The sequence below is a fragment of the Siphateles boraxobius genome, unplaced genomic scaffold, assembly GCF_051911475.1.
Source record: "Siphateles boraxobius isolate OS27281-9 unplaced genomic scaffold, OSU_SipBor_1 143, whole genome shotgun sequence".
Classification (NCBI taxonomy): Eukaryota; Metazoa; Chordata; class Actinopteri; order Cypriniformes; family Leuciscidae; genus Siphateles; species Siphateles boraxobius.
Genome location: NW_027508748.1, coordinates 492,058 through 506,196, shown reverse-complemented (window position 1 = coordinate 506,196; position 14,139 = coordinate 492,058). Strand labels below are relative to the sequence as shown.

The following is a 14,139-nucleotide window of genomic DNA, read 5'->3' as shown; positions in this document are numbered from 1 at the left end:
TTTGGGGGGGGATGGGGGTGAATAGCACTGCTACTCATAGACATAATAAATATATAGACGCCCTATTGGCTGCTTTGGAACGTTGCTGCGATACGTCAATGGGTCCGCCATTTTGCTGAGGGCAATACTGCGCTGTAAACAATTGCAAGTAAACGGGTGAGCTGCGGTTTTCCTGGATAAAAACAATAATAACGTTTACATTTATCAACCGATTTCAGTGGTTTGTACGTGGTGTACGTTACTATTAATAAATATATAATGACCAAATACAACCAGAAAAAAAATTTCAGTCTTGTTTGTGAAAGGTAATTCCCTGAGACCTGTTTTAAATTGACGATTTGTACAGCCCCAAGAGCACACGAAGCAGGTATTTTTCTCAATTCCCGTAATGAGAGGTATGGGAAAGTTGCCCTCTGCAATATGGCGGCGCCGTTGACGTACGCTCCAGCGGCCAATAGGGCGTCTATGTATTTATTAGGTCTGTGCTGCTACTTGGGCGCAGAGATATCAGCAACACCTGAAATGGAGCTTGCCACAAAGAACCGGCAAAAGTAATGATTATGCATGAAACATTTGAATTGTTTATTAATAAACTAGTGTTTTCTGTGTCAGTGTCGGCTGCAAAGATAAAGTTGAGATGCTGACTTGCCATTTTTGCAGTAGTGAACCGCCTATAGAGAGAAATGCACACTTCATACGAATTAGCCTACATAAGCAGAGAGTAGCCAACTTATTTTAGTTTTTAATTGTTTTGTTTACAAGTGGACATTTCAAGCTTTTTATAAATATACTTCTCAGGTCTCTGAGGCAAGTAGTTTATATGCTGAGTTTCGGTTTATTTATAAGACTCGCGACAGTTTCCCTGTGTTTGTTGATGAAACATTGATTAAAATAAAGATATAATTTGTACAAAACGAAATTTTCAAGCAAAAATAATGTTCGAAGATCGCAGGGTATTATTCGATTATTATTCGAAAATCTCACCCCTCCCCCACACACACGCCCACGTGCATGTATAGGCCACACACCAGAGCATGAGCGGTGAATATAAGTTAAAAAACGTAAACATTATGTTTAAATAGTATCATGTTTTTTTCTATGTTTGGTAGTTCCCCGTCATGCATTAACTAGTCTCCCCAGGTGTTTTAGATTAGCCACGCCCCTTTTGTCATCTTTATCTTTGTCTATTTAAGCACTGTGTCTGGCTGTCCTGTTCCTCCTGAGTCCTGTTCGTGTCTAGTTTCAAGTTTATTTAATAAAATACTGCTGCACGTGGATCCTGCTTCTGCATCTGCTTCAGCCGCATCGTTACAGTTCCTTTTTAAGGGAACGTTCCATTTTCTAAAAACAACATTCTCCGAACTTTCTAAAACTAGTAAAGTAAAAAAAAAACGTTAGATGGAACGTCCAACTAAAATATTTCAGAAATAAAACGTTGCTTTTCCCCTTTGTTTTATTAAAGGCCAGATAACCCTGGTGAAAGAAAATATGCTAGGTATACTTGCAGCCAGACTAATTATCAGTATACTTCAAGCGTGTTAATGATGAGTTAACTTGAAGTGTGCTATTGTGAAACAACTAATTTTGTACAAAGTATATTTTAGTTGTAATTAAATTGTAGTAAAGCATAACTTTAAGTGTATTTAGTGTACTCGTGTCTGCTAAATTGGAACAACTTCAAGTATACTTAATGTACTCTATGTATTTGTGCAGGGACTATTACATGCTTGATTAGTGATATTAAAGTTTACTTTATTTGTGTTGCGACTACATTACAACTTCATTACGAGTGTCTTCAAAACACAAGCAATAAACCATAAGTGTATTATATTTGAGTAAAAAGTACACAATATTTTGGCTTATTCCAAATACTACAAATTGCACACTTTGTCTTCAATAACAAATGCACATTAAGAAAAAAAACATTACTTAGCTAAAGCTATATTTCTACAATATACTATTGTATACTATAATGTATTTTGAAAGTATACTTTCAATGCATTGTTATGATCATTTTTAGCACAATTATTTTTAAGTAAAGTGCAAATAAATACAAATAAAATAAATAATATTTTTAGAAAATATACTAAAGTACAATATACTAAAGTGTATTTTGTTATAGTATATTGTTAGTATATTTGCTATTGAATAAGGGAATATATTTCAAATACAATAAAGTATACTTTTTTTCAATAGGGAACGTTCAAAACGTTGTTTTAAATGTTTCAAAAACGTAATCCGACCGTTAAGGGAATATTCCATTTTCTGCCAACATCATGGGAACGTTAATTTTGAACATCATTAAACATCATTGAAAGGCTTGATAACTTTGAACAAACGTTATATTAAACGTTCGTAACTTTGTCAGAAGGACGTTATCCAGAGTTCCAGGGGATCTGCATGGCAGCTTAATGAAGTGTTTGAGGTTTTCATCAGGTCTTTCCTTCAGAGTGAGGGAAGTTAGAGCAACTCAACACGACCGTCCGTTGAACGTTCTCTGCTATTGCGTGTTTCGTTGCGTCATTAGTGTGTGTGTGTGTGTGTGTGTGTGTGTGTGTGTGTGTGTGTGTGTGTGTGTGTGTGTGTGTGTGTGTGTGTGTGTGTGTGCAGCTGAAGCATAAAAACGTCAGTCTTTAGTGAACAGCAGTGTTAGAGATCACATTTGAGTTGGCACGATGGTTTCGGACGAGTACACTCATGCACAGGAACATCAGGTGAGCTTGTGAAATGAAATCCGGTGTTTAATCCAGATTCGCTCTGTATTTATTCACACACTTCGGACTGTCCTGTAGACGCATAGGAACGGATCACACACACTGAAGCTCGATGATGGTGATGAAGGCAAAGGTGTCGTTCAGGTCCACAGTAAATGGAACAACATCCGTAAGTTCACATTTTTCATTTTTTTGTATAGCGCTTTTCACAATACACATCGTATGAAAGCATGTGGGTCCATTTTACAGAAAATGAGTCCACATTACAATTTACAGTGATCTTTTATCAGAGGAAACTGTCTAATGTATTTCAGAAATGTACATATGCAAAATCACAGTTAGCTAAAATGTATTAATTTAAGCAATGTAATAATTTATGGCAGAAATAATGAGCTCATTGAAGTAATGAATACTTGATTGTTAACAAATTATTAGGTGCCATAGTTTTTATGGTAACACTTTCTATGAAGACTATGCTTATAATGCATTATAGCCCCATTTATGTTCTATAAATATATTTATAAAGATTTATTAAGACAGCATTATATGAACTGTTATGGTTACATGTTTTACACTGATTTATAATATAAAAACATATCAAATGACCAATTAGTTATCAGTTTTGTTTTTAATGACTAGTGTGTGTGTGTGTGTGTGTGTCAGATCTGTCTCTGGTGTGTGTGTTGTTGGGTGTTTCCCTCATAACTCTGCTGGACTGCTGTCGCTCCTCCTCTGACTGGGTTTTGCTGGGTTCTGGCGGGTCCATCTGGGACTGGACATCTGTGTGTGTGGTTCTGCTGTTCACCGTCCTGCAGGGGGCGCTCTATCATCTACCTGTGGGACAGGTGGGACCCGAAACAACAGCTTTCCTGCGGAAACCAGTTGTCTATTATTCATTCATTTTCATTTATCCTCTTCTATGCAGGTGACAGAAGGCAAGATGGGCTGTAATGGAAAGCGTTTAAAATACAAACTCAACGGTAGGAGATTGACATATCACCTCATATATACACTATATTGCCAAAAGTATTGGTACACCCTCCAAATCATTGAATTCAGGTGTTCGAATCACTTCCATGGCCACAGGTGTATAAAATCGACATGCAGACGCTTCTACAAACATCTGTGAAAGAATGAGTCGCTCTCAGGAGCTCAGTGAACTCAAGCATGGTACCGTGATTGGTTGCCACCTGTGCAATAAGTTCATTTGTAAAATTTCCTCACTTCTAAATATTCCACGGTCAACTGTTAGTGGTATTATAACAAAGTGGAAGCAATTGGGTACAACAGCAACTCAGCCACGAATAGCTCAAGAACATGCGTAGAGCTTCCTGGAATGGGTTTCCATGGCCGAGCTGCTGCATCCAAGCCTTACATCACCTAGTGCAATGCAAAGCGTGGGATGCAGTGGGGTAAAGCACGCCACCATTGGACTCTATGGCAGTGGAGACGTGTTCTCTGTCTGACAATCCGATGGACGGGTCTGGGTTTGGCGTTTGCCAAGAGAACGGTACTTGCCTGACTGCATTGTGCCAAGTGTAAAGTTTGGTGGAGGGGGGATTATGGTGTGGGGTTGTTTTTCAGGGGTCGGGCTTAGTTCCAGTGAAAGGAACTCGTAATGCTTTAGCATACCAAGACATTTTGAACAATTTCATGGCATGGATGAGGAGGTTGATGTGGAGGAACTGGACTGGCTGCACAGAGTCCTGAACTCAACCCGGTAGAACAGCGTTGGGATGAATTAGAGCTGAAACTGTGAGTCAGGCCTTCTCGTTCAACATGACCTCACAAATGCGCTTCTAGAAGAATGGTCTAAAATTCCCGTAAACACACTCCTAAACCTTGTGGAAAGGTTCCCAGAACCCTTCCCAGAAGAGAAGAAGCTGTTATTGCTGCAAAGGGTCCATATTAAACACTACGGATCAGGAATGCGATGTCATTGAAGTTCATGTGCATGTAAAGGCAGGCGTCTCCCAAAACACTTGGCAATATAGTGTATGTTTGTGGATGAGTTGAGCATGTTTAGGGTTCTGCTGCAGGTCTGTATGCGTTCCTGCTGAGCGCGGCTCTGTTATCGGCGCTGTGGTTCTGTGGGGTCCTGCGGGCCGGCGCCGTGACGGACCGGATCTTCTCTCTGGTCAGCGCTGGCATGGCCGTCTCTCTTCTGCTCAGCCTGGCGCTGTACCTGCGTCCCGTCAACACACACGCCTCCGCACAGGTGCACTACCACAACACAGGTGCGACACACACTAAACGCCAGTGTACTTCTACTCACAAGCAGTGTTGGGGAAAGTTACTTTTAAAAGTAATGCGTTAAGATATTGTTACTCCCCAACAAAGTAACTAATTACGTTACTTAGTTACTTTTTATTAAAAGTAATGCGTTATAATATTGCTTTACTCCCCAAAAAAGTAACTAATTGCGTTACTTAGTTACTTTTTATTAAAAGTAATGCGTTATAATATTGCTTTACTCCCCAAAAAAGTAGCTAATTGCGTTACTTAGTTACTTTTTATTAAAAGTAATGCGTTATAATATTGCTTTACTCCCCAAAAAAGTAACTAATTACGTTACTTAATTACTTTTTATTGAAAGTAATGCGTTATAATATTCCTTTACTCCCCAAAAAAGTAGCTAATTGCGTTACTTAGTTACTTTTTATTAAAAGTAATGCGTTATAATATTGCTTTACTCCCCAAAAAAGTAACTAATTACGTTACTTAGTTACTTTTTATTAAAAGTAATGCGTTATAATATTGCTTTACTCCCCAAAAAAGTAACTAATTACGTTACTTAGTTACTTTTTATTAAAAGTAATGCGTTATAATATTGCTTTACTCCCCAAAAAAGTAACTAATTACGTTACTTAGTTACTTTTTATTAAAAGTAATGCGTTATAATATTGCTTTACTCCCCAAAAAAGTAGCTAATTGCGTTACTTAGTTACTTTTATTAAAAGTAATGCGTTATAATATTGCTTTACTCCCCAAAAAAGTAACTAATTGCGTTACTTAGTTACTTTTTATTAAAAGTAATGCGTTATAATATTGCTTTACTCCCCAAAAAAGTAACTAATTGCGTTACTTAGTTCCTTTTTATGGTAAGTAATGTTACATTACTTTTGTGTTACTTTTCTCACCTGGGCTTACTTGTTTGACATGTTAAGGCCCTTTCACTCCAAAAGTGATATAATAAGCCTCAGGCTGAAGGAAATGCATATTTACTCCTGTACAGTAGAGTTTGCTGCTCAAACAAACCTTTCAGCTGCTGATATTCTGGATTAAAGAACAATAGGAAACAGGAGAAGGAAGTTCAACACTCTTATTTCTTAATCTAATCTAAAGTAATTTTTGCTTATTAGTATGGTTGAATTAGATCTTAAAGGTCAGCAGCAAAGACATTGGTTAATAAAGTGAGATTAAAGTATATTTGTGTAATTTAATATAGTTAATTATAAAGGTTTTGTATACAATTCTGAGATTGCATTTTACTGTTGTTATACATTTTGAGGAATACTGAATGTTTTCATGCAAGTGAGATGAGTAAATGCATGTTCACATTTAGTCTAGAACTAAAATAACCATCATGGTTACACAGCGCACACAAAGCACACACACACACACACATCACCTCCTCACTTTATTCCTCTCAACATAGGGACAAGAGAGCTGTCAAAAAAAGTAACTGCGTTATTTATTTGGGAAAGTAACTGATATTTTGTTGCAAATTGAAAAGTAATGCGTTACTTTCCAGTTACTTGTAAAAGTAATCTGATTATGTAACCCAAGTTAATTGTAATGAGTTACACACAACGCTCACAAGGGTGTTCAGAGGTTAAAGAATATGATGTTAATTTAGCTTAATTTTACATGAAACGTTGGACGGATACATTGACGGCTCATACTTTCATCATTCATATTCAGTTATGAGCAGTGGTAACTTATTACAAGTAACTTGAGTTACGTAATCAGATTACTTTTTCAAGTAACTAGTTAAGTAACGCATTACTTTTTCAATTTACAACAAAATATCTGAGTAACTTTTTCAAATAAGTAACTCTAGTTACTTTTTCACATTTATTGACTGACAGCTCTCCTGTCCCCATGTTGAGAGACATAAAGTGAGGTTTTGTGTGCATTTGCATTGAACATGCATTTACTCATCTCACAAAAACAGTCAGTATTCCTCAAAATGAATAAAAACAGTCAAATGCAATCTCAGAATTTTGTGCAAAAGTTTTATAATTAACTATGTTAAATTACACAAATATACTTTATGTATTTAATCTCACTTTATTAACCAATGTCTTTGCTGCTGACCTACAATGATCTAATTCGACCATACTAATAAGCAAAAATGACTTTGGATTAGGTTTAGAAATAAGAGTGTTGAACTTCCTTCTCCTGTATCCTATTGTTATTTAATCAAGAACAGCAGCAGCTGAAAGGTTTGTTTGAGCGGCGCCCTCTACTGTACAGTAGTAAATATGCATTTGCTTCAGCCTTAGGCTTATTCATTTAACTTTTGATGTGAAAGGGCCTTAACAATTGGCAAAAATAGATTGTTTTAGCTGTTATTAAAAAACAAACAAACAAGCCCATGCAGGTGAGAAAAAGTAACGCAAAAGTAATGTAACGTACTTAGTTACTTTTTTGGGGAGTAACGCAATATTGTAATGCATTACTTTTAAAAGTAACTTTCCCCAACACTGGTTATGAGTCTGAAATGCTGTCAATCATTATGAATAACATATGAAGGGAAGAAGCTGTAGTGAAATATCTTGATTATTTTATTATTAACTGACTTTATGTTCAGTTTAATAAGCAGTGTAGGATGGTTTCTCTTTTAATCAGCATGTGTGTATTTTTAATATTCAAATATAATAATAAATTATAGCGTGTGTGTGTGTGTGTGTGTGTGTGTGTGTGTGTGTGTGTGTGTGTGTGTGTGTGTGTGTGTGTGTGTGTGTGTGTGTGTGTGTGTGTGTGTGTGTGTGTGTGTGTTATAGCGGATTCCCTACTGAAGTTTGTTCTGGGTCAGAATATGGATCCTCGTCTGGGCATCATCGACGTCAAACACTTCGTCATGGTCCGGATTGGATTCATCGGCTGGGTGAGTTTGTGTTCATGAGTTTCCTGAACGCAGTGAAATACAAGGAAACGGCTAAAGATTCTGTATTATGCAGCCAGACAAGTAATTTGTTGAAGTCACACGCATGTGCACGCCGTCAGCGTTTTCACAGATTCACGTTTTTGAAGTTTCGGAAACTTGCACCTTGGAACCTATTGTAGAGTTTGTGTTATCGAGCAGCAAACACTGTTTTCGTGCAAACGAATGGCCAAAACACATGAAACCAGTTAAAACGGTGTCGTGTTAGCGGCCACTAAGTTAATAACTAATGATCTTTGCAACGTAAGTGAATCAATCAAAACTAACTTTATCTGGACAATAACTTTATTCTAGATCTGCTGTAAAGCTAAAACAATCTCTGTTACTTTAATCTCCTATTATCACTGTAACGCTGCTTTGAAGCGATATATATATAGTTAAAAGCTCTGTCTAAACGAAGCTGACTTGATGTGTGTGTTTGTCCTGCAGGCCATGATGGATCTGAATTATCTCCTGACCGCTATAGAGATGAAGACCTCGCTGTCTCTCTCTCTGCTGCTAGTCATCGTCTTTCATCTCATTTACATACTGGACTTCCTCATCGATGAGGTCAGCAGGCCACACTGATTTCTTATTGGCTTATTATGTGATCATCATTCTAAAAATTCAAAAGTAACATTCTCATGATGTTTGAAGAATGAGAAAATGGAATGTTTGTTTACCGTTCGAATTACCGAGAAACTGACCGAACATCCATTGATATACACTACCAGTCAAAACTTTTGGATCTGTAAGATTTGTAATGTTTTTAAAAAAAAAAGTATCTTACATCTAATATACACAAAAAACAGTGATATTGTTAAATATTATTCCAATTTAAATTTCATCCCGTTTTTTATGTGAATATATAGTAAAGTGTAATTTATTCCTGTGATCAAAGCTGAATTTTCAGCATCATTACTCCAGTCTTCAGTGTCACATGATCCTTCAGAAATCACTATAATACGATTTAATGCTTGAGAAATATTTATGATTATTATCAGTGTTGAAAACAGTTATTTAGATTTTTATTTGATGAATAGAAAGTTCTTTTGAAGAAGCTTTTGTAACATTAAACACTACCGTTCAAAAGTTTGGGGTCAGTAAGAATTTTTATTTTATTTTTTGGGGAAAAGAAATTGAAGAAATCAATACTTTTATTCAGCAAGGATGAATTTAATTGATCAAAAGTGACAGTAAAGACATTTCTAATGTTACAAAAGATTCTATTTAAAATAAATGCTGTTCTTTTGAAGTTTCTATTCATCAAAAAATCCTGAAAAAAAATAGTTTTCAACATTGATAATAATAATGAATGTTTTTTTAGTGTTAAATCATCATATTATAGTGATTTCTGAAGGATCATGTGACACTGAAGACTGGAGTAATGATGCTGAAAATTCAGCTTTGATCACAGGAATAAATTACATTTTAAAATACATTAAAATAGAAAACAGTTATTTTAAATTGTCATAATATTTAACAATATTATTGTTTTTTTAATCAAATAAATGCAGCCTTGGTGAGCAGAAGAGACTCATTTTAAAAACATTAAAAATCTTACCGATCCAAACATTTTGACTGGTAGTGAATTTTATACAGAAGACACAAGAGAACAAAATCATCACTTCCTGGTGCAGAATATCAGTAATAAACTGTAAGTTTCTGCAATCTTTCTCTTTTCCCTCCATCGAGTGTGTCTCAGAGCGTCAGACGAAACACAATAAACGCTGTCATGTTCTCTTGCGTTCGGATGCTGGTGTTCGGGAACACACTCGTGTGTGTGAGACGCTCCTGGAGGGAATTAAACCCAATCACTCTTATCAGACTTTGACTTTCAGAAACACCGAACCAACATTAGAGATGATGCGACGCCATTGGTCCACTTACTCCAGTTATCCAATCACAGCTGACGCTGAGCCAAAGTCACATGAGGTTTTGAGGGATTCGTTCAGTAAATGTGTTTCAATCGTAGTTTATGTGCATGTGTTTTTATCGGATGAAACCATGATCTATCTCAACTGAGCGTGTACGTTTTTTAGTAGATATTGGATAAAAAATGGTCTGCATCCAGGGTTTCTTGTATGCAATATCCCAATTTCTTTCATATTTTATGTAATTTGTTATTGTTAGTTATTCTGCTGTATTGTGTGATTGTTCTGATGGTTGGTTAGGAGTCTGTGCTGACGACCAAAGAGTTCACAGAGGAGCCGATCGGGTTCATTATGATTTTGGGCGAGTTCATCTGGATCCCGTTCTTCTCCAGTCTTCCTGTTTACTTCCTGCTTCAAAGACCCAATCACATCCACTTCCTGTTTGCCATGTTCATCTGCCTGCTCTTCGGTGAGAAGAATTATTATTATTATAATCTTCATCAATCAGGCATCAGATCTCTCGATTATAGGCCCTGTGACCACCAAAGCGTTTTTTTTTCACGCGGCTAGGGTATTTTTCCATTTGTTTTCAATGGGAGCGCCGCGTTTTTAAAACGCCATAAGAGTAACGAGGTGCTGAACGTCTTTTTCGCGCTGAGTGTTCTGCGTTTTTTACCGGTCGCCGAGAGTTGAAGAATGTACAACTTTGGATAAAACGCAGCGCTCATCACTGTCACTGTTTACCCAGCCGTCCAATCACAGTGGAGGAGGGGCGGGGCTAATATCACACCAGCCAATCGTCACATTCTGTTTGTTCAGCGTCAACAGATGACGACAACAAGCATCATAACAGAACAAAATATTTTATTGTATTGACATTTTTATATAGAAATAACACAGAAACAAACCATCTGTGAAATTAGATACAAGGAACACTTCCGCGGATATTCTGTATCATAGCAAAGCGTCTAGAAAAAACAACAACAAAAAACGCTGTGGTTTTCATCCGGCGAAAAACGCTTTGGTGGACACGCGGCCTTGGGAGAGAAACATGAGAATGCAACATTATGAACAGTATTTTATTCTTGTAGACTTAATACTGAAATGTACTGACAGGTATCGGCTTCCTGATTTATTACCTGTCCAACGAGCAGAAAGACGGTTTCCGCAGAAATCCAAATGACCCGGCCTACGCTTGTATGTGTAACATCTTCATATTCTCATTCTGCTTGCTTTGACAATGGATATATACATGTCTGTACACCCCAGCCTTCTGGTGCTCTTCTGTCATGTTAGACTGAAAAAATTTACTTTTTTTTTTTTATACTTCATCAGAATGGTAAGAAACTTGGTAAATGTTTTGGCACTTGCTGTGTGAACACACACACACACACACACACACACAAAATCATGGACATGATTTGAAAAGGTTAAACGGTCCTGGAAAATAGTCACACTTGTATTGTTTGCCCATTGGAAATGAATGTGAGACGAATTTCCTCTAGTGGAAGCGTTTGGCACTGCACCTAAACAACAGCTTGTTTAGATTTATGGCTTTGATTTTCTCACAATTTTAGAGTAAAATATAATGTTAATGTATAATGTTTTGGAAAATATATATTTCAAATGAAAATTGAAAGTTTTGTATTTGTACATTTGTATTTTTGTGCATTTTTCATAACAATAAATGTTAAATTTTATAACTATTTTCCAAGTACTATTTTTCTTTAAAAAGAGATCAAACTTAAGTCTGTTGTTTCAAAGCATTAAAGATTTATAACAGTATAAGTTGTAAATTTCATTTTCAGGTCTATGCTCAAAAAGTTAATAAATTGGTTATAACTACTGCATAAATATAACTTAGTACCACAAAATCCCCTAAAAATACAAAACTTAAAATAAAAAATTAAAATCAAACCATAATAAAATCATTTAGTGAAATAAAAACATTTTTGTAAATATTTTGGACGTCACATGAACAGTACCAGAGGGGTACAGCTGGTTTTTGTGACGTAAAAAATTAAATCAAAACTTTTGCACGTCATAAAGTAAAAATGCCAACCTATGCAATGCCGCTGAAAACCAAAGCGATGCATTACAGAGAAAAAACAACTTGAAATAACCGAACTGCATAAGTCTACACCCCCCATTATAATTGTAGCTGTGTTCAGGATGAACTCAGTAAACGTAAGATTGTAAACCTTTTTTGTTGGTTCCGTTCATTTACATAACGGCGTTTTGAGGGCCTGAAAATCCAAACTTTTGAAAACGGGTTTCAAAATGCTTGTTTTTAATTGCATGCGCTTGCATATTACGTGTTCAGTCTATGTGCGCGTAGTGTTTGTTTGTACGGTCACATCGCCACCTACTGGCCTGGCAGCAGAATACAGCGTTTAAAGAGGTTTTCAGCGATCCGTGTGAATGGGGTTTGTTTTCTCCACGTTTCCATTTTTACTATATTGCATGTCAAGAAAGCATAAGATTGAGATTTTATTTGACATTCACTCAAATTCTCGCATGCATAAAAGTAAATGCATGATCTCAACGTCTCGTTTAAAGGTCTGCACACAATCCGAAGCCCGTCGGGAAGACGTCTCCTGGTTTCTGGATGGTTCGGGTGGGTCCGACACCCTAATTATCTCGGAGACATTATGATGATGTTTGCCTGGTGTCTCCCCTGCGGTACGAACTCTTTCATATCAGTTTCAGGGTTTCTGCAAGCCTTAAAAAGTCTTACATATTAAGGCCTTAAAATGGTCTTAAATTAGAGCAGAAAGTTTAAAACTCATTGCATTAAATGTTGCATGCTTTGCAAAAACTGAATACTTTCTCTGTATTTTTGTAATGATTTCCAAAACAAATATCTAAACAAGTTTAAATCAAGATAAATTTACATGAGATGCAGATGTAAAATAAAGTCTTGAAAAAATTTAATAAAATTAAGTGAACAAATATGTCAAAACTTCTAAATTAAGCTGATTTTTCTGAGCCCATTGGTAGATATTTGTTCTTGCATAAGTCATGAACTTAATTGTGATACATTTCACAGAAAAAAAGACATCTGAAGTAAATGTATTTTGATTTAGCAATCTTTAGAATCTTTTTTGCAGTTTGATCAAAATTTGTACAGGAAAATATATTTCCATATTGTAGTGGTTTTGAGCAAAACAATTCAAGCTTCTTCTTTTTTTGTGTGTTAAATGAATTAAAAAGTAACAATTATCTGTTGGAAGACGCATTTTCAAACTCTGAACTGTTTTTCCATAAACATTTACATTTAGAGAACATATTGATGTATTGAGTTCCCTTAATTCTTAAATTTCCGTCACTTGGTCTTAAAAAGGTCTTAAATAAGTCTTAAATTTACCGCAGAAACCCTGAGTTTTCTCTCAACTGCTGTTTGTCTGTAATTCAGGGTTCACTAGCATTCTGCCGTACTTGCCAGCGCTGCAGTGCTTCCACTTACTGAGGCAACGGGCAAATGAGATCGAGGCCTCGTGTCTGGAGAAACACGGCGACGCCTGGAGAGAGTACTGCCGCCGAGTGCCGTACAAACTGGTGCCTTATGTGTACTGAGGATCTGATATCTCTAATGTGGATACTTTTTCTGTACATAAACTTTTATCAAAGCATGGTTCTTTTGTTGTGTTGTTATTCTTAGCTGTGTAAATCCAGTGATTTGAATAAGTAAATCCAGACCATGTCTTGTGATGTTTGATTTCCAAAAAAAGTGAAAATATTAGGCCTGCAGGGTCAATTTGCTGTATAAAAAAGGTGCAAAAAGTAATAAAATTTGGTGTCTACTTTTCAGAAATCATGACTTTTATTAAAAAATCGAATTTATGTGAAAAAAAGTCAATGATGTTCTGTCATAATTTCAACTTTTTGTCATAATTAACTTTTTAAAGGGATAGTTCACTTAAAAAGTCATTATTTACTCACTCTCAAGTTGTTACATTCCTGTATTTCTTTGTTCAGCTGAACACAAAAGAAGATATTATGAATAATGTTTGTAACCAAACAGTTGTAAGGCACCATTGACTTCCATAGTATGGAGAAAAAATGCTATGGCAGTCAATGGTGCCACAATATTTTCATATTCTTCAAAATATATATTTTTTTGTGTTTAGCAGATGACCGAAATTCATACAGGTTTGTAACAACTTTGGGTGTGTAAAAAATGAAAAAGTGAACTATTCCTTTAATTCATAATTCCGAATTTAGTTTCGAATTCTAATTAGTCTGTCATGATTATGACTTTTGTAGTCATTTTTCTAATCCGGTAACGTTAATCCGGTTTTACATTCGTAAAAATCGACCAAAAAGATACGAGAATGGTTTGTTTATTGTAGTAAAAACTGATTCTACTTTTAAAAAACAGTAAATACTATGCTTTAACACT

General features: G+C 36.0%; 1 protein-coding gene across 1 annotated transcript; it reads left to right on the top strand.

Moving 5' to 3' along the window:
* Nucleotides 1-2,447: 2,447 nt before the first annotated feature.
* LOC143738302 (delta(14)-sterol reductase TM7SF2) lies at nt 2,448-13,371 on the top strand. The gene is made up of 11 exons (XM_077230372.1): nt 2,448-2,714; nt 2,793-2,883; nt 3,378-3,559; nt 3,640-3,694; nt 4,754-4,951; nt 7,724-7,827; nt 8,314-8,433; nt 10,038-10,206; nt 10,854-10,934; nt 12,297-12,419; nt 13,153-13,371. The coding sequence occupies exons 1-11, from the start codon at nt 2,676-2,678 to the stop codon at nt 13,311-13,313; spliced, it is 1,323 nt and encodes a 440-aa protein (XP_077086487.1). The 5' UTR covers nt 2,448-2,675; the 3' UTR covers nt 13,314-13,371.
* The last annotated feature ends 768 nt before the right edge of the window (nt 13,372-14,139 follow it).